General features: G+C 38.7%; 1 protein-coding gene across 1 annotated transcript in view; it reads right to left on the bottom strand.

Moving 5' to 3' along the window:
• The window catches only part of ATP10A (ATPase phospholipid transporting 10A (putative)), an 89,964-nt gene that overhangs the window by 19,285 nt on the left and 45,229 nt on the right, over positions 1-25,450 (bottom strand). The window contains exons 6-10 of the mRNA XM_030476465.1: positions 23,262-23,395; positions 21,353-21,605; positions 10,750-10,967; positions 7,706-7,900; positions 5,748-6,309 (exon numbers count right to left, since the gene is read on the bottom strand). Of these exons, the coding sequence (XP_030332325.1) occupies positions 5,748-6,309; positions 7,706-7,900; positions 10,750-10,967; positions 21,353-21,605; positions 23,262-23,395 (1,362 nt within the window). The remainder of the gene's footprint in view (positions 1-5,747; positions 6,310-7,705; positions 7,901-10,749; positions 10,968-21,352; positions 21,606-23,261; positions 23,396-25,450) is intronic.

The raw sequence follows: 25,450 nt of genomic DNA, 5'->3' as shown, positions 1-25,450 counted from the left end.
AAAAAAGAAATCAGTGATTGAAAAATAACAGCAGTTGAATGGACTCAGAGAATAAAAACTTGTCTACAGTACTCACTGTAACAGCACTTTATGACTGATACTTTTAAGGAGCTGCTGATGTCTCCTGGGAAACTCAAGCAAAACATTCCATTTAGAAAAAAACATCTTTTCTTTTTGTTATATCTTTTCTGTCTTCTCTCTTCAAAAGTCATTGTGAATATATGCTAGAAAGACCTTTATTATCTTACTCCTTAAGTATTTGTTTGGCCTGAATACGTTAAGAAATCATTATAATCTTCATAGCAAACCATAATGTCAGGAAGAGAAGTGTAATTTCAAATACACTACTAGCAAATGCTTCCTTACATCTCATCATGTGCAGAAAAATGACACTTAAAAATAGCATTTAGTTTTCCACCAAGGTTACTATCTCTAAAGAAGCAGAAACAGTGCTTCATTTTGTATATCTAGGTGTATAAAGGTAATTCTGTTACTGCTGTACTGATAGTACCTATCAGCCTCAGCCAATGCAAGAAGTTCTAGGTATGAGTGTGATTTCATTTAGAAGAGCTTTTACACTTATGCAGACCTCACAGCTAGCTTCTACCTTGAATGAAGCAGCACAACTTCCACTTAGCTTTATTCTTCACTTGAAGCCATGTGTAAGAAATCAAAATCAGGACTGAGCAGCTGATCCTTTTCTCTGCATAGCTGGGACTGGTTCAATGTGCTCACACAATGATCAAAAAGAGTAATGAATATCACAGTAACACAATTTGTTCCATCTCGTTACCTAATATGATGTCTTCAGAAGTTAAAAACAGGTGGTTTGCATCTTTTATACCATCTACCATCAAGACAGGTTTACGTAATCTTAAATAATATGAACTGCAGGGTTAGTACAAGCTGGTAAGTTTTTAGATTGGAACCATTGCGTGAGAATGGTCTGTAACTTACAGCACATTTTCCTATACCCTGATGTTTTGTTTTTTTTTTTTTTTTTTCCCCTAGAGTCTGCATGGTTTTCGGGGTGCAGAATCATTTCAGGGTTATAATGTTGTAAGTGGAGCTGTTCCTTAATGCAATATTTATGTCACTGGTACTTGCACAAAAAACAGTCACAGAGTCAGATAAATGCCACTCATCACTAGAAGTTTGAGCAACTGAAGAGACCTACTACATATGACCTCAGTTCACCACTGGATGTGCTCACTTCTCCCAACTGACCGTACTGAGAACCTAAAGGCACCATACCCTTATATTATGCACTTAATATGGGTATCTAAATTAGATGACATGAATATCCTACTGTTCATAGATTTTGGTGCTGTTTTCCCAGTGTGCATTCATACCCAATTTGATCTTGCTATGTGACACCATGTATATGTATATACATATACACATCTATCTGACTACAAACTTACATAGCACTCAGCACTTTCACATTTATACAGCAGCACAGTGTCTAACCGGATGTCCAGAGGCTCCAGCACAAACACATACAAGTATTGATGTAGGAAGCAAGAAGCTGGGAGCTTGGAATCCCAATATTCTGATTATTTCTGTTACCTCAACCATGTATCAGCACATTTTACAAACGGTATAGCTATTTTCTCATGTTTAAAGACTGTCCTAATCTCTAGGTCTGTAAAGCTGGGAGTGTACATACCCAGCTGTTCCTAAGGGACTCCAAGAAGATTGTGGTATTTCACGTATACCTTCATTTCAGTTCCATTTCTGGTTAAGGTCATGAGGTGAATACTGGTAGGAATATTCTGGTGCGCCTGTCCATTTATCTATTAAAGCTACCTATGTTATCTCTATAAAGCTAACTATGCTATCACTATTGATTTTCTCAAAGGGACAATACAGATGTATTATTCTGGAAGAATATTCCCACAAATACTATTTGCAATTGGAAAGCCCTTTCTTACACTATAGTTTGTGGCTCTGACACAAACACTACCAGGTTCCTTCAGAAGCCATTAAAACAGCTTACAGTCAGATTCAGCTGCAACAGAAAGCGGAAATATGCTATACTGAACTGGCAGCCTAACTCAGCCTCATTTAGCTTCTTTTCTACTTGTGAATTATAATCTTTTTGGCACATGTGACTTGGCTGTGTAACATAAGATTTTTTCTTTTTTTCTGGGAGAAGTAATACAGCAAACCTTCTTGGAGGCTTTTTGTATTAGTGAGTCAGCTCTTCTAACTTCAGAAGAATAAAGTAGGCAGGCATTCTTTCTAATTTATTGTGATACATTACTATTCTAGAGAGAAATGCCATATTTTTTGCATAAGCCACATTAAATTGTCTTAGGGGAGTGGCTATTTCAGTCACTCACTGATTTCAAATGGTGCAAACTTGAATAGGTGCTTAAACACATCAAAAGTTGTTTCTACCCTTTTAAGGTTAAGTGGTGTTAATCACTGAAGATCTGTCTGAATACCATGGGCTCTGATGCAGTGATCATAATGTCAAATGCTAATACCACCTTCAAGGAACAAAGACGGTAATTCTATACAAGTAGAGATGTGCACACCATTTTCTGTGTGAATTCTCAATTCCAGCATGGAAGACTGCATCTCCCTCCTCCACCAGCATACCAATGACAGCTAACCCCCCTTCTAGCTCTTTATGTTCCTCATCAGTCCTACCCTGAGATTCACTGTCTCCTCAGAAGTTAGAAGGGGGGAAGGAATTTCTTGCAGAAAAAACCCAGTTGTGGAGATTCTTTTTAGCTGGGATGCAAGTCTCTATGCTGAGAAGTGAGACCACATGTACCATGTCAGTGACAAACAGCAAGTAAGTCTCTAGAAGAATGACAGGGAGCTAGTGGTGTTCTGCTTGCTTCATTTCCTTCCATAATCACAAGCTGCAGAAAGCCAGACAAGTCATTATTTTCTCAATGACTTATGTTCCCAGTTCCTGTGTGAGTTGGGTATTGACTCAAACTGTAATTTTCTTATTTATGAACATCGTGATTGAGATAAAGTAAAAACAATACACTCTTGGGGATCATTTCAAGGCTTTTGGAAATATCTGTATGCACTCAGAAAGCATCAGGTTTCACAGTCTCAACTAGATATACAGGCAGAGCAAATGGAGTCAATTCAGAAACTTTTAAAGTTTTGAAGCTTATGGCGAATTCTGATTTTCTGTAAGACTTTTGCTTCTGATTTTGGCCTGTTCCTCATGTCATATTTCAAAATACTCTTCCTCCCAAACAGGGACCTTTGTGTCTGATAGGACTCAGTTATGCCATGTGATGTTCGAGCTGGGAGATTATAGACACAGTGTTGCCTTGGTCCTTCAGTGTAAGGGCACAAGTTCTACAAAGACTCGAGATGCATGCCTCACTGGTATACAATTTACATGACCCTGAGGCACGAAGACAGCAAAAAACAAGCACTGTGATTAGCTGCCATGTCTATTCACTTATTGGTCAATTCCTTGAAATGATAAATGCCTGAATTCTCCTAGCATTACATCTCCTCTCACACTCAACGTTCTGCCATCACCAGAGAACAGGATAAAACCACTGACAGCTCCCACAATATAGATAATACCTATAGCATGAATCTCCCGAGGCTTCCTCTAACTGGGAAATATCTCTCTGCCATGGGAAAAAGATGCCATTCCCTTGGGAATTAACAACATATCCCCTGACATTACGATACTGCAGGCACAGACTGTGAGTTTGAGTTCAGCTCCAGGAGTGAAGCTGCTCAAGAGAAATGTCACACGTTTTCCAGACAGATCTGCTGAAACATACAGAATTACTGAAGCTAGCAGTGGCTTAGAGGGCTAGAAAACAAAGGAAACTGCTTATGATGTTCTAGTGGCTGCACTTTACATTGCTTGCAAACGCAAAATATATTCAAACTCAGAGTTCAATTTGTGCTAAAAAAATTTTAAAAAGGGCACAATTTCGAAGCCACCTTCAATTCAGCTGCCTGTAAAGATGGTGGAATCGCTGTACTTGCCCAGATGATACAGAATCTGCCACTGCCAACACCCATCTTCAGGACCTCTGCTTCCTCTTCTCTGACATGCACCACCTTTGGTAGTATTGGCCTTGTTGTTTTTACCTAGGTGGGTTCTAGATCTGCCCGACATTTGCCTGAAAATTCCTTGATCCATTGAGTCTACTGTGAACAGACACAGCAGCTTCCAAAGTAGTGTGTTACATGGTGACAAAATATTTAAGACTTGGCATAAATTAATCTTTCCTTATTAATGCTTGGTTGTCATTCTGACAACTCATTTCCAAACATTATTTTCTAGGTACATTATTAGAAATTCTCAGTACTACAAATTCTCTGTTAGTACGTTGGAGGGAAACAAGTTTCCACAGATGCTCTATGTACCTTCTGTGATATCAGATCTTCACTAGAAAATTATTCATGAATACTTTGTTGTATTCATAAGAACAAGTTGTTCTTAATTTTTTTTTTTTTTTTTGGCTCAGCTTTGATTTATATGGCTGTAAACAGAAACCTAGTGCCAACATTTTTCTGTATTTCATTAAACTAAAATTGCACAGTATAAGCCTTTCACAATTGTTTACTCCAACTAATGTCAAAGTAACCACAAAGTCAATGCATTAGTGAAAGATGGGGAAGAACCTCTAGTACTTTTGGGCTCTGTCCATTCATACCGGGGTAACCTTTAAACACTGGATTAAATTCAGTGTTGAAAATATAGTAAATTAGATGCAAAATGACTCATGCAAACTAAAACCCGTGTGTATCCTCTAACTTCTGAAAGCTTACAAGGTTCTTCTTGAATCCACTTGATTACAATTAGCAGCTACTTAAAGTTGTTTCTGTTTCATGTGACAGCTGGGTGCTGGAGAAGATGCCATGCTTTAGGGAAGTTCCATGTTCACAGCTACATGTTCACAGCTACATATCTGTTCCCTGCTAGTCTATGTACGACTAGATACATAGCTAACTATGTATTTGAAGACAAGATTTCTCATCTGAATAGCACCTCTCCTTCTTTTGCCGCAACCTTCCTGTTTTGGTGGCTGATTGATTCAGTGCCCTTTAGCGTCATAGTCAAACCAGCATAAATGTGTTGGTTTATGCAAACATATTGCAGCAAACGGATGTAAAGATTCACAAATGAAACACAAGAGGGAAGCTGCAACATGAAGTGTTTGGATTTCATACAAAACATTCAAATAGTCAAGCACTGGCCAGCAGTTTCTCCTTAAGAAACGTAAATTGCTTTGGCAGAGTTTCAAGAAGTTCCTTCAAAATAAAGGTTGTTAGTTATAAGATCTTGAACAGAAATTAATTTCACTCGTTCTTGTATGGTACAGAACCAGTAATTTGTTACAGAAGACTTGCTATAATCACAGAATCACAGAATGGTTTGGATTGGAAGGGACCTTAAAGCTCATCCAGTTCCAATCCCTCTGCCATGGGCTGGGACACCTTGCACTAGACCAGGTTGTTCAAAGCCCCATTCAACCTGGCCTTGAACACTGCCAGGGATAGGGCAGCCACAACTCCTCCAGGCAACTTGTTCCAGTGTCTCACCACCCTCACAATAAATAACAGCAAAGTATTATAAAAGAAGAGAAACAGCTGTCACTCTACTATTCCCCATCTTCACCAAAAAAGCAGGGAGGCCTACTTGCTGAAGCAGGCATTAAGATACAATGAGGTTTTCAGCACTTAAGCAGAATCGCCTCCCCCCACCTCCCCACTCCCGCAAAGGTAAGAAAGAGGTGTACCTGAAGAGCAGGGTAGAAGAAGATCCATAACAACTGAATCTGCTCCTTTAGTGTAAACATTTATTTCATCTGTGAGAGGATGTCTGACCACTACTGACATCCTCTTTCTGACGGAATCAAAGCCCAATGTATGTAATACTTCAAAGCTTAATGTTCCCAGGTGAGGTAGCTCCACTGATACCTGGTCGGACAGCCTTCCAACCAGAGAACAGTTATATGCCCTTGCTGCATAGACGAGAGCAGCTTCATCTGGACTCTCTGCTTCATATCGGAGTTCTCCTTCCTCAGGTCCACCGCCCACAGCTGTCCTGCCTTGCTGGGAGCTGTAGCCATTGTTATTCATCTGCGCAGAGTATGCCAGCTTCTCTTCCAGTTTTAATAAAGTGCTATCCGTAGATGTAGATGAAAGCAGACTTAAGCCGAATCTGTGCATTGATTTGCTTGTAGCTAGACTAGATGAACTGCTGCTGGTAGATCCAGAGGTCAAGCGACTTGGAGTGAATCTTCGTATGAAGTCTTCTATAGTTTTTACTGGAGATTTTAGTTCAAATCGATCTCTAACCTTTAGAAGTGAAAATAAACCAGTGAACAAAACCCATAGAAAATCTGTACAATAATTCTGACACTGATACTCAGTCTAAGCAGCTCCAACTAAAGAGAATTTCTTTGAGAGCAAAATGTAATGGTATTTGTATTTTGAGAAAGGAAAGTAAACAGACAAAACCGACTCAACAGCAAAAAAAACTTACTAGAACTTCAGAATTGTACCTGTGTGTGAAAGCATGTTATGTTTGTATTAAAAACTGTTTTTTCTCCTTTCATCTCTTCAGATATGACTAATGGATAAACAATCAATGTTGCACTACCATCAGTAGCGCATACTAAAAGCTGCCATTAGTAGGAAACATTGGCATTTGTGCATACTCAGTGAAAGTAGTAAAAAAAAGTTAATGCAATTGAGAAGTGTGGTATCAGAAAAGTTTTATGGGAATATGTCAATGCCAGCATTCTCAATAGGAACATGTTGATGTTGAAATAAATAATTTCCACCGTCTTCTCTTTCAGCATCAAAGCATTTTGCTTCAGTTTTACCACTCATGTCAGTTTATATAAATTATTTCTACAGATACAATGTTATTAATAGTAATAGCATATTCATAGTAATATATATTAAATTATTGCACAGTGTAGCATTCCTGAAACAGCAGAACTGAGCAATCTCCAAATGTTGTCCCTGGCACAAAACCATGTCATTTTGCAGACTAGTTCACTTTTTATTCCAATCTGCAACAGAAACAAATCACAGGATTTTCTCCAGAATGGAAATTCCAGCTGCTGGCTATCTTTAATACTATATTTCATTATATTTTTGTCTTACAGATAATTTTGGGATTGCATTTTTGAAACTCTCATTCATCAATGGCACTGGTTTAGGCTGATTTAAGCCGTAATGATCATTATTTCTCATAATGAGCTTAAGATGAATCTTTTACATAATTTGAAAGTTTTAAGCAATGTTTTTCAAGTATATTCTCTTTCTAATATTTTTCAAAATGTCTTATCCTTTTCTTAATTCAGTCCATGCACACAAAATATTCAGACAGCTTATGTTCTTTTCTGGGAAGTCTTTCACATTTAGACATTAGCTTACACACATTTACACACATACTTACATTGACTAAATTAATAAGTTACAGCACAATAAACTGGGAAAGTTTCAGAAGTATCTTGAAATTGGGAATAAAAGCATATCTTACCTTGAAGGTAAGTGAAATATTCCATTTAATGAATGTTTAACTAAACCAACTCAATCACATCGTGGTTCTAGGAGTTGTCCCACTACTAGTCATAGTTGTTTCTCACTAGAACAAGAGGTTTTAATTTCCCCAATTTACAAGATAAATTAGTATCAATGCAAAAGAAGCTTAAACTTTCTTCTGTTGCTTTTTTAAACCCACCTTCTGTCGGGGCTGATTTGGTGCAGTAACCACGACTGTATTACATATAGTCAAAGCGATGAAGAAGTCAAAAATGTCACACAGTTCTGGACTCAGATGAGATAATGGCTGTTCATGGCTTCTCATGACCTCCAGATGCTTTGCACATTCATTCACTTTTTCTAACAATCTCGGGTCAGGTGTAATGTCCTTCTCCTAGTAATAAATAACAGTGATTAATATCTGTGATTCTGCAAATTCTTGGAGCAGTTTCTCCTGGAAAGCATGCTAAGGCACATGGAAAACAACAGGTGGTTGGTGACATGGCTTCACTAAGGGGAAATCCTGCCTGACCAATTTGGTGGCCTTCTATGATGGAGCCACGGAACTGATGGACAGCGGCAGAGCAGTTGACGTCATCTACCTGGACTTGTGCAAAGTGTTTGACACTGTCCCGCATGACATCCTTGTCTCTAAATTGGAGAGACATCAATTTGATAGATGGACCACTCAGTGGATAAAGAGCTGGCTCGATGGCCACGTGCAAAGAGTTGTGGTAAATGGCTCGATGTCCAGTTGGAGACCAGTAACAAGTGGTGTCCCTCAGGGATCGGTGTTGGGACCGGTCCTGTTCAACATCTTTGTCGGCAACATGGACAGTGGGACTGATGTGCCCTCAGCAAGTTTGCTGACGACACCAAGCCGTGTGGTTCGGTTGATACGCTGGAGGGAGGGGATGTCATCCAGAGGGACCTTGACATGCTTGAGAGGTGGGCTGATGCCAACCTTATGAAGTTTAACCAAGCCAAGTGTAAGGTCCTACACCTGTGTTGGGGCAATCCCAGACACTGCTACAGGTTGGGTGGAGAAGAGATTCAGAGCAGCCCTGTGGAGAAGGATTGGGGGTGTTGGTTGACGAGAAGCTTAACATGAGCCAGCAGTGTGTGCTTGCAGCCCAGAAAGCCAACTGTATCCTGGGCTGCATCAAAAGGAGCATGACCAGCAGGTTGAAGGAGGTGATCCTGCCCCTCTACTCTGCTCTTGTGAGACCTCACTTGGAGTACTGCGTACAGTTCTGGTGTCCTCAACATAAAAAGGACATAGAGCTGTTGGAGCAAGTCCAGAGGAGGCCCATGAGGATGATAACAGGGCTGGAGCACCTCCCGTATGAAGACAGGCTGAGAGAGTTGGGGCTGTTCAGCCTGGAGAAGAGAAGGCTGCGTGGAGACCTCATAGCAGCCTTCCAGTATTTGAAGGGGGTCTATAAGGATGCTGGGGAGGGACTCTTCATTAGGGACTGTAGTGGTAGGACAAGGGGTAATGGCTTCAAACTTAAACAGGGGAAGTTTAGGTTGGATATAAGGAAGAAGTTCTTTACAGTGAGGGTGGTGAACCCCTGGAATGAGTTGCCCAAGGAAGTTGTGGACGCTCCATCCCTGGCGGTGTTCAAGGCCAGGTTGGACAGAGCCTTGGGCGACGTGGTTTAGTGCGAGGTGTCCCTGCCCATGGCAGGGGGTTGGAACTAGATGATCTTAAGGTCCTTTCCAACCCTTACTATTCTATGATTCTATGATTTTACAAATTTCCAAAGCAGCAACAAGCAATCAAGGCATCCAAAGCAGTATCAATATCAAGAGTGTTATGGTGGCCTTACACCACAGAGTGGAGCTGGAGAGGACTGTAAGACATCCATTCTAGACAATAAGCAGTTAATCACGAGCCTACTGATAGAAATGGAAATGTGAGTAACTGTGTTACCAACTTTTTCACTACAGATAATTATAGCAGCAATATTCATCTACTTTGGGGGTAGTAGATAGGAGAAGAGCTACATACTAATATACCTCCCTCTCTCCTGTCTAATTCAAGACATTTTTTATCTATTATTGAAGGGTAGTACACTACAGAGACCAAAAGGGTGAAAAAATAAGACAGCAATGACATTCAAAGCTTGGCCTTACATCACCATAATAAAATGAAACCATCTTGGATTCATTTGTTTGTTTGTTTGTTAAAGAACCACCACCATCCACACATTTGAAGGTAATTCATGTGTTTTTTTACACTGAAACACAGAGCACTTTCCACTCTATTTCATGAGTACTTTCCACTTATTCAATCTATTTCTTGTCAGAGCAAACTCCAGTATTTCTTAAGATAGAAGGATGCAAGGATAAAAAAGATTAAAAGAAAAACTAATGTATGGCTCTTTCTTCAACAGAATTTTACCCGCTGATGCTCAGGAGCTGATGAATCTGAGCAACCACAGAACCCTGTGTGTAAAAATTAAAGCTTGGAATTGTGCCAAAAGAGCTTACTCTTGACTGAACTGAAGGAGTTCCACCACTGCAAACAGCATCATTCTGTGTCTGTATTTCTAATTTGTTTTAAGGGTGAATTTGTGTCAGCAGTGGAACAATGCAAAATTCCTAGACAGAAACGACGCGGCTCCTCTAGTCTTACGATCACTCAGCTCATTTAAAACTTCCACAGAATAACAATAGTATAAAAGAAATTTAACAACGCAAACTTGTAAGGACATAAATTCATCAACATTTTGAAATGTAAAGGTTTTTACCTTTTACAGTACAACACGTGCAATCCACTGATAACCTTGAATCACACTAAAAATTATGCTATGGTCAACAGTGTCTAAGAATTGGAATACACAGTGTCCAGCCCAGCACTTGTTAGTTTTAAAATCCTCTGACAAAAGAGAAAAGGCATGTGCAGGTCAATTAGAATCCTTAACCTCTTATGCTGCTCTCAGCTTCTGTAGATAAAGGGAAGGCACACATTTTCTTTTCAAAATCACGGTATAACTCAAACAAAGGTTTCAGATCATCTTTATCTTTAGCTCGTTCCCACAGAAGAGGTATTTAGGTAAGATCTATGTCAACACTTGACTGTTTTTGTAGAAACAGCTGTGACTACAGAATAAAAAATGCCAAGATGAAGTCTGTAAGAAGTACACAATGTGCTACAGATGTCTTTACCTTTCCCTTTTCAGGACATTGTTCTATCAAAAGATACAGGACACTGTGCTTTTGGTTCTCATGACTTACCATTGGGCTACTGAACGCAGTGTGCTTTGAGAGTATGCTTGCTCTTTTTGCTTCAGCTCTGCTACCTGTGCGCCGGTGGGTTTTGGTGCTCTGGCTTCTGTGTATTACTTTAATGCTCTGATGGCTGCAGATACTATCACGCTGGGATAGAGTTCCTCCTTTTGGGGCTGCCTCATCTTCCTCAGAGTCAGGTTCTTGGTACATCGCTAAGCGTTTGGCTATCAGTAAAAATACAGAAAGAGAAATGTTGTATATGTTAAACATGGCTGAGAAAGAGGGAGCAGTGCATGGTGACTTTGTTCAAGTGATCTGTTTTTAATATTATACTGTGCTTTCACAGTAATAATGAATGATTTCATTATCAAGAGATAACAAAGTCTAGTTTTAATTGAATGGTAGTATCTAACAGAGGATGCAGATAACATAATTAGAAATGTAAAGCAATACACTTGTCTCCCTCATCATCGCACCCTCTCTGAAAGGCAGTTATACTCTGCAATAACTCACTGCATTCCTGAGGACTATTCCACAGCTCTGCCTGATGAAATCAACCAAATAATTTGGTCTTCACTTGCAGTCTAAGAAGGAAACAATTGAGAAAATTTTCATGTCTTTTCCAACATAATATGTAGATTCACAGAAAGTATTTACCAGCAAAAATGTCGCATCTACCCAATATCAGTTAACTGACATCTGAAATGTCCTCAGAACAACACACCTCCAGAGCACAATTGACCTTATTCTACATACAGAGATGAGGCAGACAGCGTAAAAGCCTCGCTCGAGGTCAGGGCCATCTGCTGCAGAGTGACGACACGAACCCTGATTCTTGACTCCTAGCCTAATGCTAAAACCACCCTGGAGTCTGTGCCCTCCTCTCTGGACCGCATGATAGGCAGGACAATGCAGCATGCAGTATGAAAACCAGGGTACTCTCAGCTGCTGCAACACTTTTTCTATCGCTATTTGCTGCAGTGAGCAATACCTAGTTTACACAGAATGAAAGTGTTTTCCAAATGATATATTTGAAATGAATGGTTCCCCAGTCAAGAATTCAATTACAACAATTAATGTTAGAAAACAATCTTGGCAGTTTGATATATAGACATCAAAAAGGAAACAGAAAGAAGAGGTGTGAAACTGCCGTGGAAACCAGCCCCTCTAATGACAGGCTCTGCTTAGGTCTAACTGATGTAGAACACATTTTTCCCATTCCTAAAGACCATGGGCATTTAATAATCTGGGTTGTGCATTAGGCAGACACATGCCATTCTAACAGGTATCTATTTATTTCTTCATTAGGTATTCATTGCTTTTCACTATACCCTCAAAATAATCCACACTATCCACATACACAGCACAAGTAACATACTTGTGGCTCAGCCTTGTTTTGGTTCTCTAGCATAACAAATTAAGATTTTCCTAACGTCAAATGACAAATCATTGTAAGTTAATTATGTGAGTTAATTATTCAGGCATTTAATAAACACCAACAAAAAAATCTTCCGAAATACTTCCTGAAAAAAAATCTTGCATTACATATAGTGAGTTTGGCATGGGATCACTTCTAACGTAGCTAGCTTTATGATCAAAGAAAAACCCATCCTTGCCATCCGCTGCAATTTTCAAACATGTTTTAGCTGTCATAAAGCAGTTGGAGCAGTTGAAATCAGACCACACACAGTACATGGTGATAGCTCTATCAGTACAGTATCACACATCAGAGGTTTTTTCAACTCCATTTGGAACATGTATAGGCTCTGTCTGAAGTGTGGGACCTGGGAGAGCTTCCTAGTCCTGCTGTGAATGCACACCTGGTTGTTGCTCTAACTGCATGCCCAGGTATGCAACATCCTGCGCTGCACTCTGGCTCCTGCTGGAAGAAGATTCAGGCCATGGAGGTAGAAAGGGACATAGTGCATGTGGAAACACAGAGAAGAAAATGCAGGGCACACTGCAGATCACTTCTGCCCCATAGCTCAAAACCAGCCCTGCAGCCTCAGCCCTGAGGCTAATGTAGACTAACTGCAGATGACTGAGGAGTTTCCTTCATTAGCATTATTTGATGTGACTCATGCTTTGTGGTGGGAAAGAGGTTGAGCAATGGCACGTTCAGCACTGTGAGAGCAGCTGCTCCTTGAGCCACAGAGCTGCAAATAGAAGAGCAAAGCACTGCTGCCTTCTCCTTTCAGTGCCTACCTTGTCTTTTATTCATATGACAGAACATAGAGGAGAGCTCATAAATTAGGGAGGTCACTGGTCTCCTTGGCCCTTATGTTGCATGGTAATGAGTTGCAAGGAAAGAAAGTTCACTTCACCTGCACAGGCTCCTTCCTGCAACTTGTTGCACATGCTTTGGGACAGAGCAGTTCTAACCTGCCCCATCACTCTTGCCCACTAATTCCCACTGTAAGTTGCTGTGCATCTTCCCAGCGGAAGTACAGATCCCTATACTGTGAATTTAATTCAAGTCATAATAGGTGTGTCCATATCAGAAGGAGTCTACACTGAGGGCCCAAAGTGATCTGCAGCATGTTAAAAGCACCGATTCAGGTCCTTGATCAAGATGCTCACCGTTCCCCCCACAGCATCCCAGTGCGACATGTAGCTGCTCAGCCTCTCCTAGGAAAACCATAAAAAAAAGCTTGGATTTGCCATAGGGATAATCTTCCTCACAGTGGATGCTGTGTGAGTCTGACATTTGAATGGCAGACTGACAGAACGCTGTACCTCTCGCAAGGTACACCTCTCCTTGACATGGAAAGGACAGGGTCCAGTTATTCTTTCTGGCTTTGCAAAATGCGGTACCCAGTTGGTCCAACCCCCTTCCAAGCACAGTTTTTTTAAAAAAGACACATTTTCCTTAATAATCATACCTAATCTAAGCTTCTGCTCTGAAAATACATCTTGAAATACATCTTGAAATACATCTTGAATCCAAAGACCCTGAACTGATTATCATTTTATTCCATGTATAAAAACTCTATGGTTAAGCAGAGAATACATCTAATGCACAACACAATTATGCTTGCATCCCATAACTCTGTATTCTTCATTGCTCTTTCTTCTTCCTTACATTACTTTTAAAAATATTTTGTTTATTCAACATAGCAAAAACTGTTTCTTAATGCAACACTTAGCTTATTTACTAGCATTATTCCAATTCTCTTCTAGCCTATGTAATGTTAGCTCTCTCTTGCTCTCTTTACAGGTTTTCATTGTAGCACATTCATTTAATTGTTCCTGCCACTAAGAAAAAGGAGAAATAGGGAAAGCAGATAAGAGACTAGAATCTCATTTAACCAAGTCAAATGAAAGTCTTTTGATACAAATGGTGTTATTTCAGTTTATACCAAGGTAAGCTTGACAATAAAAAACAGGCCTTAGCACCTTTCACATTATGCAGCAAGAATTAAGAAGTATGAAGAAATAATGAAAACCGGTTCAATCATTATGTTATGGCTAAGGTTCATAATGCTTCAGCTGTGCAAAGCGTGCTTCTTTGGGAACACGCTGTTCTCTCCACCCACTCAGCCCTCTCGGATTCAGAACCTTTTCCTGTGAACATTATAACCTGAAAGTCATTGTTGTGGGATGCTTTTCAGTTTCAGGACTGATAATTGATGGCTTTGATCTTTTGTCTGATAGACAGTTTTTTATTAAGGGCAAAGACACAAACAACTTTGAGAAACACAGCAATGCAATTCATGAAAGTCAAATTTCACTATTCTGTATTTCATTTTGTATTTACAGCGCAAAGAAGAAACAATAATTAATACTTATTCCATGAACTCACTTCTATGTTTCAGAAGGCAACAGTAAGCTATAAATAAAAATGCTGTAGTAGCTGCTAAGTATTTGAATACACATTCTTTTATTTTAAAAGCCCTTTTATTTTCATTATTTTGTTTTTGCTTTTGTTTTACCTTCCATGTTCTATGATGAGGCATCCATTTTGCAGGCTGATGGAGACACTGTTGCCACCCAGCCAGATGTTCCACCAACTAGAAAAGTGGAATCATAAAACTCTAATAAACTTCCCTTCAAGCATAATAAAGCTGCAGACGCCCTAAAGCAGAATAATTCAGCAACCAGTGTGTAGGGCCCTGATTTCACCATGGAATAATTCCATTTTGCCCCAAACCACTGAATAAGGCTGTTACTGAACTGTCATGAAGTAAATCTAGATGTGCAGTACTTACTCACATCACCTTATTTCCTTATTATTTTATGAGTGCAAGCTTGTTTCACTTTGAGGTGCACTCTAGCATCTACAGAAAGAATCAGTCGAGCAGCTAGCATGCTATAAATTTGTACAAGTGTGCTAACATAATTTTAACTTCATCTACTTTGCAAGAACTTCCCCATAAGGACAAGTCTTGAGATTAGAAAAACCCCAAGGTTTTCCTTTCTCTCCCGTCTTGGCATCCTCAGGGGCTTACAATAAATAACTTTAAGTCCTTCATTAAGAACTCTTCACTCACTTTCCTACTGTTCTGGAGATTTTCCAGAGCAACTGTAAGTGTAGGTGTATGTTTAGAAAAAGTATTACCTGTCTCTAAACATGAGTTCGTCTTTTATAGGACTTAAAATGGGTCTATCCCAATGCACTGAGTCCTACCTCTTCTGGCACCGGTTCTTTCCCTAAACTTACCAATTAAATTTTTTCCAAAAAGCAGTAACAAATGTAAAGAGAAACCACAAACAAGCTAAAGAGTGGCTGAAGCACCCAGTTCTGCTAAATGTTTTAATCTTTCTGGGGAAGGTCTAAGTGGACTATCCTGGTTTCTGAAGATTGCCAAATTGTAAAGGTGGTAGATGAGAAGACCTTATGGAATCAACAGCCGCATTTATGGAAAAGGTTTTATTTATTTATTTTTTAATTAAATCCAATTCTCCAACATGGCTGGAATGTGCAGTCTATATTCTCTTGAATACATACAAAAGAAGAATGAAAGTTCCACTACAAAACAGCTCCTCAAACTAAGAAGTAGATTTTTTTACTATAATGCACTTTCCTATGACAAGTAGTTGCTAGCCAATCTTCTGCAAGAAACAATAGAAAGCAGAAAGAAACTCCTTCTTTCTCAGATCAAATGATTAAGAAACTTTGCTAGCGAAGAGAAAATCACTGAGGTTTTCATCATCTGCCTTCACCTCCATAAATTTCTCTTATTCTTATGTTGTCTGGAATTTTTTTCAGTCACTGGAAGGAAGGGGAAGGAATGCAAAGAATCCAAAATTCAGATTTTTCAGATTTGTGTGGTTGCATTCCTGGAGATTCAGCTAGTGTTTTGTCAAGAGTTCCATAAAATGGGTGGCTAAAACTAGAAAAACAGATATCACACCCCATAGGCAAGAGTGCAATTAATTCAGCATTTGGAAAACAACTAGGACAGATGTCAGGCCAAGAGCATTTGGTTATCTGTACATCATACAATGACTTTCAGTAGCACAGTCAGCTTTTGGGCACCTACTATTTCTTGTTTCAGCAGACAAGCTTAGGACATGGCCAGTTCCAAGAACTGTTAGAAGCTGGCTACTAGCCAGCGAAGAGCTGTGGTAACGCAACTTAATTGTACATTGTCCTGGGTCTGACATGCATATAGGGAAATGATTTTTTTTTTTTTTCGGATGCTTACATTCTTTTGGGCTAGGAGAAAATACTGATTGGAAGAATACTTCTAGGATTTAACCACTGTATAGTGCCAATGGGTATCTCATAATTGTCCAGGACATTTATGAATGGGATAAGCCACTTCCACTTGGAGTGGCCCATGATATACCCTGCTCCTGAATTAACACTTTGCAAATCAAGAAGAACCTTTTAAGAAGACAAAAAAACAGATTTAAGAACGCTGTCCATGCAGATGTGAGGTGGGAATCTTTTCACCTGTAGTTAGAATTCTAAACTACAGAGAAATAGGCACATATTTGACAACAAATGTAGATGTCTAAAACAGTTCTGATGAATTACATCCCACAAATGCTTCATTTTCTCCAGTAACTGTAAAGTCACAAGATAACTATATTCCATACAAATATCTACCATCACTTAATAAGAATCGCATCCCTATCACAGAATCATAGAATAGTTAGGGTTGGAAAGGACCTTAAGATCATCTAGTTCCAACCCCCCTGCCATGGGCAGGGACACCTCGCACTAAACTATGTCGCCCAAGGCTCTGTCCAACCTGGCCTTGAACACTGCCAGGGATGGAGCATTCACAACTTCCTTGGGCAACCCATTCCAGTGCCTCACCACCCCCACTGTAAAGAACTTCTTCCTTATATCTAATCTAAACTTCCCCTGTTTAAGTTTGAACCCATTACCCCTTGTCCTACCACTACAGTCCCTAATGAAGAGTCCCTCCCCAGCATCCTTGTAGACCCCCTTCAGATATTGGAAGGCTGCTATGAGGTCTCCACGCAGCCTTCTCTTCTCCAGGCTGAACAGCCCCAACTTTCTCGGCCTGTCTTCATACGGGAGGTGCTCCAGCCCTGTTATCATCCTCATGGGCCTCCTCTGGACTTGCTCCAACAGCTCTATGTCCTTTTTATGTTGAGGACACCAGAACTGTACACAATACTCCTATCAACATAGTCTCCACAGAATGTAAAAAGGCAGTGTGAATTCCCATAGTTTGATCTCACCTAGTGTATAATCCATCACCAAAATATTATAGGTGACCTCAACAATGATGAATATTTGATAGACTGTATCATGGAACTGTTGCTCAGTACACTTACACTTTTCCTCACGGCCTTCACAATTATTCCTGGATTCCTCTTTGGTGCTAAGCAATCACATAGCAGTACCCATGAGTAATATTTTGTACTACCTCCAGTTGGCCAAATGCTTCTGTCCCATGCTGGTGCAATTTATTGGCCTCTATTACTCATGTTTTTGTCACCTCTTGTCTAGACTAAAACAATGTAATACTCCTGGGCATAGTGCCATTAGCCTCATAAGAAACTGAGAACTAACAGAGAATTCTGGAGGAAAATGTTTCCTCCAGCAAATTCACGAAAACTGCCCCCTGTTCTCTATATCACCTGAAAAAAAAAAAAAGGAAAAAAAAAAAAAAAGTAAAAGAAAAAGTACTAAGTCTTGTTCAGGGTTTCAGTTTTTGTTTTACAAGCATTTAATTGTTTCAACCCTGCATAAGGTCCACATAAACCTCTGTGATGAAAACCATGATTAACATGTCCATGTCTGATGCAAAACAGAACTCTACCTCATAATCATAAAGCTCACCTTTCACATGGGGAATTCACATGGCTTTATGGAACAAATTTCCACAGAAAATAAGAACACTCCCACCACTCAAGGAAAAGACATGCTGCCTCAAATATGCCAAACCTAACACAGCATCATGTATGCCTTTCGAGTAGCTCCCAATCCGAAACAAATTGTGCTCTGCACAGCCAGAGAAAGAAGGGGAAAGATCAAACTACACATAAGCAAAAAGTCACACGCATTGCTTAATGCACTAGTGGACGGAACTCAGATATGATGGTGACAAATGCAGTATAACAATGCCTGCAGAATTGAAAAGAACAGGTTACCTGCTCATACATGTGAACAAATTTTAGGGAGAAAAGCTTGTAATGCAGCATAGGGAAAATTTGTGAAGGCTATGCACAATCTGTTGATTAATTAACAGATACGCAGCAGTCCTACACTATGCAGAAAACAATGGTTCAACAGAAAATTAAAGTTCCAAAGTGAGGAAATTTCAGACCTCAATCTGCCATTGTAGGCGTAACTTTCCCCCTCTGTATGTGTGCATGGCTGAGCCCCAGAATATAGGGCCTCTAGATGACTTCAGAGGAAAATCTGCCAGAACTTCTTAGCATGGGAAAAAAAGCGTGTTACATCTTAGCCTTGTTCTTGGATACGGGTGAATGGAGATGTTCTGACTGAAATTTCTCCCCCAGAATTCATGCCTGAGGCAAACATCTGGCATGGAAAACATGAACCAAATATTTAAAGGGTTTAAAATTATCCATAACTGAAAACAGGATCTTATAATGAGAAGGGTCAAGCAACTGGAACAACAGGCACTGCTACCCAGCGACAGTAGAGTAACAAACTTAGGCCAAATTGCTCAGAACAAGGATGTTTCCACCCTGAGCTATCTGGTTTTACAGTAGAAAATGACCTGTTATCTTTAGCTTTTGAATCTTGACCCATGTACAACAATTTTAAACTCATTTCTTCATCTAAAGTGCTACTCAGAGTTTGATTCCAAGTAACAAACCACTATGCCAGAAAAAATTGCTCAGATAAGTGAAGAAAGATTATCTTAGAAAAGATGATCTTATAAAAGAAAAGACAGATGCATTTTACTCGGTTTTCTTGCATACATGGAAGCCTCAGATCACTTGCCAAATGAAAGATTTTAGAATTTTTTAATATATGCAATCTTCAGCAAAACCTGAGACCAGGATGGCATCAGTTATGACATATGCCCCAAAACCTGAGGGAAATTCAGATACTGAAGTAAAAGATATAGAAAAGTAGCTGACAAATCATTTCCAAGTAAGCACACAGCCATGAAATGTTGTTCATGCACTCCCTAAAACTAGAAAGAGCTGTGACAGACATTTTATCACACCTAAACAAGAAAGTTTCATCAGCAGAAAAGATAAGAGATGGTTAGAAAACCAGACTGGAGAATAGAGCTAACAAAAGACTTGAATGAAGAATAGTTTTTACTGCGTTATTAATCCTGATTATAGGGAATAAAATCAATAGAAATTATCGTCATTTATATATAGAATGACAGAGAAATACGTATTTTCTATAGAGGACAATAAACAATAAAATACTGTGTATAAAATATTGTGTATATATTCTGTATCAATTTAAAAACTGTATTTGTCAGAAATTTTACACTGACTGAAGTTACAAGAAAGCCCAAACACAGCCATACAAGAGAAGAATGACCAAAAAAATAATCTGTTTATTTTACGTATTTATTTGACACTTTGGTTTCTAATAAAATTCACTCTTCTTTCATTAACATTTATATTGTAATCTGAATTCATAAGAAGAAAGCACACACAAACTTAGATTTCTGTTGAAGAAAAAAAGATCTGAAACTCAATACTCAAATTCAGGAGCCTGAGTTCAGCCTACATATTAGCTAATGATACTGAGCTCATAAAAATACCCTTTCTGCACTGTTTTAGTTGGCAGTACCATCATCATTCCTGCAAGGAACAGAGTACACTCTGAAATTAGTATAAACAAGCAAATGATCAGTGGCAAGGAAAAAGGACAAAAAGAATAAATAATCAGAGTGTCACAAGCAGAATTAAGAGTCCAGAAACATACCATTAATTCTAATTCTTCTCTCTTTCTTACCTACAGAACAGAGGTAGGAAATAAAAGTTTGTTCCTGTTTAAGTTCCTTCTGTAACTCTGTAATAATAACACTAACCCAAACATCTAGTTTCCTGAAAAAGAGTGCCTTAAATGTAAGGTCTCAGTACTACTTTAAAGCAGGAGAAAAGAACAATATTTGCATTATCCAAAACTTCAAAACATCTTTTTCCTATCCACAATCTTAAGAACTCTCTAAAACATGTTTTAGGTTTTCTGGTCTTCTTTGATTATTTCTCTTATTCTGTATCTTATTTGTAAGCTGAACTTCTGCAACGGTCTTTGAGAAAACTTTTTAATCAGTGATCTTTATGCTTTATGTAGATTAGGAAACTTATTTTTTGTAAATAGGAATGCAATGATGTATCTATCAATATTTTCCTGCATGCAGAGTATGATTTTAAGAGTTAAGATCTGTTATGTCAAAAATGGTAACAACAAAATGTTAGAGGAAAATCACACAAATTATAAACAAATCGCAAAACAGGAAATAACTTCACAAATTTAAAAGGGTGATGAGATGACACAGGGATGAAAAGCCTCGCATTCCCTTGTGACAAAAAGTAACTTTTTAGTGTTTCAAGAACTTGATACTTGAGGACATTCTCTCAACTGCAGTGTTCATACAGCAGTGAAGGTACCTTAACATAGACACCTATGTTAAGGTGTCTGAAAAGAAACTGACAAAGAATCTGACACTGAAAAGAATCTGACAAGGTAACATAAAACATGCTATTACATCAGATTATGTTTCTTGTTAATATGAAAACAAACAGATTAGTTTACATTTACCTCTCAGAACAAAAGGATATTCTCATTCCAGGTATTCAAGAATACACTAATATGACCATATGCTTAAAACTGGTATTTTACATAGTATACTTCAAACACCCCAAACGACTGTGGTACCAGCAGTACCATGCAAATTGCAAAATTAGCCATGTGCACAAGTACTTCAGTAGACCAGGAGCTAAAGACAGAAGCTTTAACTGCCTTGACAACATACTGTAGAAGTTACAGAACTCTTGATGATTGTCATTGCTAGCTGAACACAGCCACCAAATTACACTAATCTGAAAACAGCTAGTTTGCTGAGTGGATACATGCAATTTCTTTTGTTTCTCTTTTGATTCAAGATTACACTGAATTTTTTATCTACGTCAGATTACCGAAAGTTTAACTATTAGATAGAAAGCAAGATCATGAGCTCACCGTTATCATCATGGGAATACTCTGTTCCAGAAACAGTGCATCTTCGGAAAACCATCTTGTTTTCAGTAAGTGTCCCGGTCTTGTCTGAAAAGATAAACTGCACCTGACCTAAGTCTTCTGTGATATTTAAAGCTCGGCACTGCAGCTGAGAGTCTGTTTCTTCATCATATAAATCTTTATCTTGATGAATGAAGTATACTTGGCAGATTTTAACTATTTCAATGGATACATACAAAGAAATTGGAATCATAACCTAGAATACACAAAAGGAAAGAGAATTAGGAGGAAAAAAAAGAAGCAAGGATACAATGAATTAGTAAAATCTAGTTAACTTGGTACTAGACTAGAACATAAAGAGGCTAGGTACATTAAGCATCTATTGTAAAGTTATTATCATGTTTGAGAAGAGTTTATTTACTGTGTTAGATGAGGAAAACCTATAGGGAATTGCAGAGCCGAAATGCATTATTATGTCTAGAAGGGTAATTATCAAAACTTGGACAGAAGCAAATCCTTTTTAGCGGTAATAAGGCTAGCTTGAAACGAGCTGGGAAAGGAAAAAGAAAAAAAAAAACCCAACCCAAAACAGATACTACAGTCAGAATTCTATAAATGTGAAAGAATTGGATAAATTTATTCTGCATAAGTAATAGACTGTTTACAAATTAACCTTGCAGGAATACAAGAAACAAAATGAGAAGTGTTAATCTCTCCACAGGAACAATGTTTTTTGGCCTTGGCTTTTGCATGGCAAATTATTTGACTGAAGAACACATTCTGCAATTGCTGAAGAATGAGATGTGAGAAGAAGTTTCACCAGAAAAGATTTTCAACTGCTTCTTGAGGGTTGTCAAAACTCCATGAAATACCTCATTTGTACCTGAGTTTTTCTCTGCCAAAACTCCATGAAATACCTCATTTGTACCTGAGTTTTTCTCTGCAGATGTTCTTCAGGACAGAAATTCCTGACTGCATACATTATTTAGCTTGCTGAATTAGATATGAGGGATAAATTATAGCATGTGTGTAAGCGTAAGCGAGAAATGTGGTTATTTAAACAAAACCTACAGTTAAAGGTTGGTGTTTAAAGAATTCTGTGGTGATTTTTTTTAACCAGTATCATAATATTATTGGACCTTAGAGTAAGAAGTAATTTAACATCCTTTTTCATTCCTTTTCATAAAGGAGTTGCTCCCCTGAGTAATGCAACCTCCTCTAGTGTCCCACTGGGCATATGTCCACATGTCCCAGTGACATGAGTCTCTGTCACTTCTCTTAGCTTACTGCAGCCTTCACAATTCAATACATTTCTATCCAGAACCTAAAAACTTCTAACAGGATTTGCTGTCTAGCTGAGCTACAGAGTTAAGAGCCGTATCTTTGGAAAGTGGTTAAAAATGTATACAACCTATGTTCATACCAGCACACAGTACACAAAGTGGCACCCACAGTCTTTGAGTTGCTGTTCCACAGTGGGTGGGTATGAAGCATAATGCCTGTATTCTCCAAACAGGGCCCATGGCATTCTATCTCCTCCTACTTGTTTAAAATAAAACAAAATACCTCAATCTTTTGGGGAAGGTTCTCAGACAATTATCTTCTCAAATGCCAAGAGAGCTCTGACAGCTCACTGAGCATCAGTTTGTTTATTCTTCAGAGAAGTTATCATTTTACCCCTGGGCAGACTACTACTGTTATTTAATTTAGCTTTCTGGTTATTTATTATCACATTCCCTATAGTTAAAATATAATTTTAAAGTGGCTAAATGTACTTATTTTTAGTGCTTGATTAGCTTAGTGCCTTAGATTACACGCCTGAGTGGTAGAAAAGTTACTACACATAATGCACATTTATAGCTTTATTACAGCAAACTATGAACAGAGGTGACAGCACGTACAACTTGATTACCTGGAAAACTATGATCACTGTCAGAAATAAATATACTGAAGCTAAAACAGGAGACAGGTATTTGCCATCAGGCCCTGGAACATCAAAAATTGGTTTCTTCTTTTCACCATATTGCCATACCCATAAGCCATGACCTGCAGAAGAGTTGAAAAAAAAAGGAAAATTAGCTCCAGATAAAAATGCTTATGGTATGAATTTGTTCTTAGAGTATGTGGGTAAATGGTATTTGTTTTCAACTACTCTGCATGACTTTTGAAAAAGGCCCCAAACTCATAGTTTTTTTCTGCCTTGGGATTCTGAGTTTAAGAAAGAGGTTTGCCTGGCCTTACGGACAGAATGCAAGAGCCATTTCATGTAAGTTTATCCAAATAAAGTAAGTTGGCTAGTCTAAATTAGTAGCTTAGACTCTTGCTCTAATCAGTGGAGAAAACTAAACTTCTTCAGAAGGTGATTCATTTCAGTGATATTCTATTTGTTAAAATGAAAGAATTCAATTGCCTGCACTAGGTATAACACCAGCCAATTATCACTAAACTAGTTTCAGATGGGTAAAGTCAGGACAGACTTTTATCTTACTGTGTGAATCTTACCATGTTTACAGAACTAATGAAATAGCAGTATCAGCAGACTCAACAGCATGGAAGCTGAGGAACTAAAAACAGAAGAAATTCTAAGCCTTGCTCAAAACTTTGTTTTTTATTGATTGTGCCGATAACCAAATAAAGATAAGGTTATTCTTATTACCATTATTCTGGGAAAATGACATTCTTGTTAAAGAGACAGAAAGTTGCCTTTTTAAGTACAGTGCTAGGATTTGCAGTCCTAAAAGACCTAAAATGGTATGCCTGATGTTTTTAAAGTTAAAAACATAGAAAAATCCCCACACGATAAGAAGCATTCAAACTATCTTCACTGCATGTTAAAAATTGACAAAAAGGATGAAGGTCTACTTTAATCTTTTGTAAGTCACACCTGACAAGGTCTTTTACATCTTGATACATAAACCCAGCACTGAACTCTTGAAAAATAAAAACAATACATAAGCCTTGTAAGCAACTTATTTTGCCCCTGTACTACCAATATGGCCATACTGGTGCCTTTATTGATGTTCATATTTTTATTCTTGCGAGCAACTACTGGAAACCCCACACTGACAAGGACCTACACTGAGACCTGCTGTATAAATATCCTGACTCAATTTTTCAAATGAATTAGTTAAGCGTCACACCTCCACTTGCACTTTCTTGACAGAAGGTACATGAAGTGCCTGACTCTTACAGGACATAGCTTTGCACATCTTGAAGCACTAAGCACCTCTGGTTTCAAAGAGCACATTTCTTTCCAGCTGTTTTTGGTTGTTAGCACCTCCAGCAGTTTGCTCTGGCCCTCTGCCGGAGGTTTCTAGCCTTGTAGCAGAAGTGACAGAAGGGAAGGTGTTTGCGTCACCTACTGAGTGCCACTGTATCCCATTCACATTCATGCATCTCAGGAGTTTCAGCTAAACCAAAGCCACTGCAGCATGCACCCTGCTGCCACTGCTCTGGGGGCAACACCTCGAGTGCAGAAGGGACAGCTGCAGGCAGTGACTCCCTGCCATTAACCTACCATGGCACTTCAGCCCTGAGGACTGGGCTCCCCCAATACTGAGACACTACAAAAGACTGTCATGAACTCAGTGGAAACAAATAGGCTGGCTGATTCACAGCTGGAAATACTCATCTTTAAGCAGCATTTAACAATACCTGGAAAAAGGCACACAGAAATGTATTAAAATGCCATAATATTGTTATTAAACTACACCATGGTTGTTAGGAAACATTCTGGTGTTTATGCCATATGACTCACACACGAACATTTCAGAACACACAAACATTAAGGATATGGAATTCATATGCCATATATAAAGAATAATTTTAGGTGCCAAAGGTAAAAATTCTTTCTCATGAATGAATAGAAAAAAGGCTTGAAGAATATTAACCTGAACCTCAGTTTTCCTTAAACACTCTATGAAGTCTAGACAGTCTTCTACTTGGATTTATGCAGGTTTAGACTTTTATTTAGTTCTTCTATGTTTCAGCTGCAGTTTAGGTACAGTATTTCAATGTTGTGCACTGTGCCCTTGATTTACTAAATAGTACTGTGGAATCGCACTGTACTAATTATGTTTATTCTCTGCTCATAAATTACTT

The sequence above is a fragment of the Strigops habroptila genome, chromosome 2 (genome assembly GCF_004027225.2).
Source record: "Strigops habroptila isolate Jane chromosome 2, bStrHab1.2.pri, whole genome shotgun sequence".
In the NCBI taxonomy this organism is placed as follows: Eukaryota; Metazoa; Chordata; class Aves; order Psittaciformes; family Psittacidae; genus Strigops; species Strigops habroptila.
This window is presented reverse-complemented; position numbering and strand designations above follow the sequence as displayed.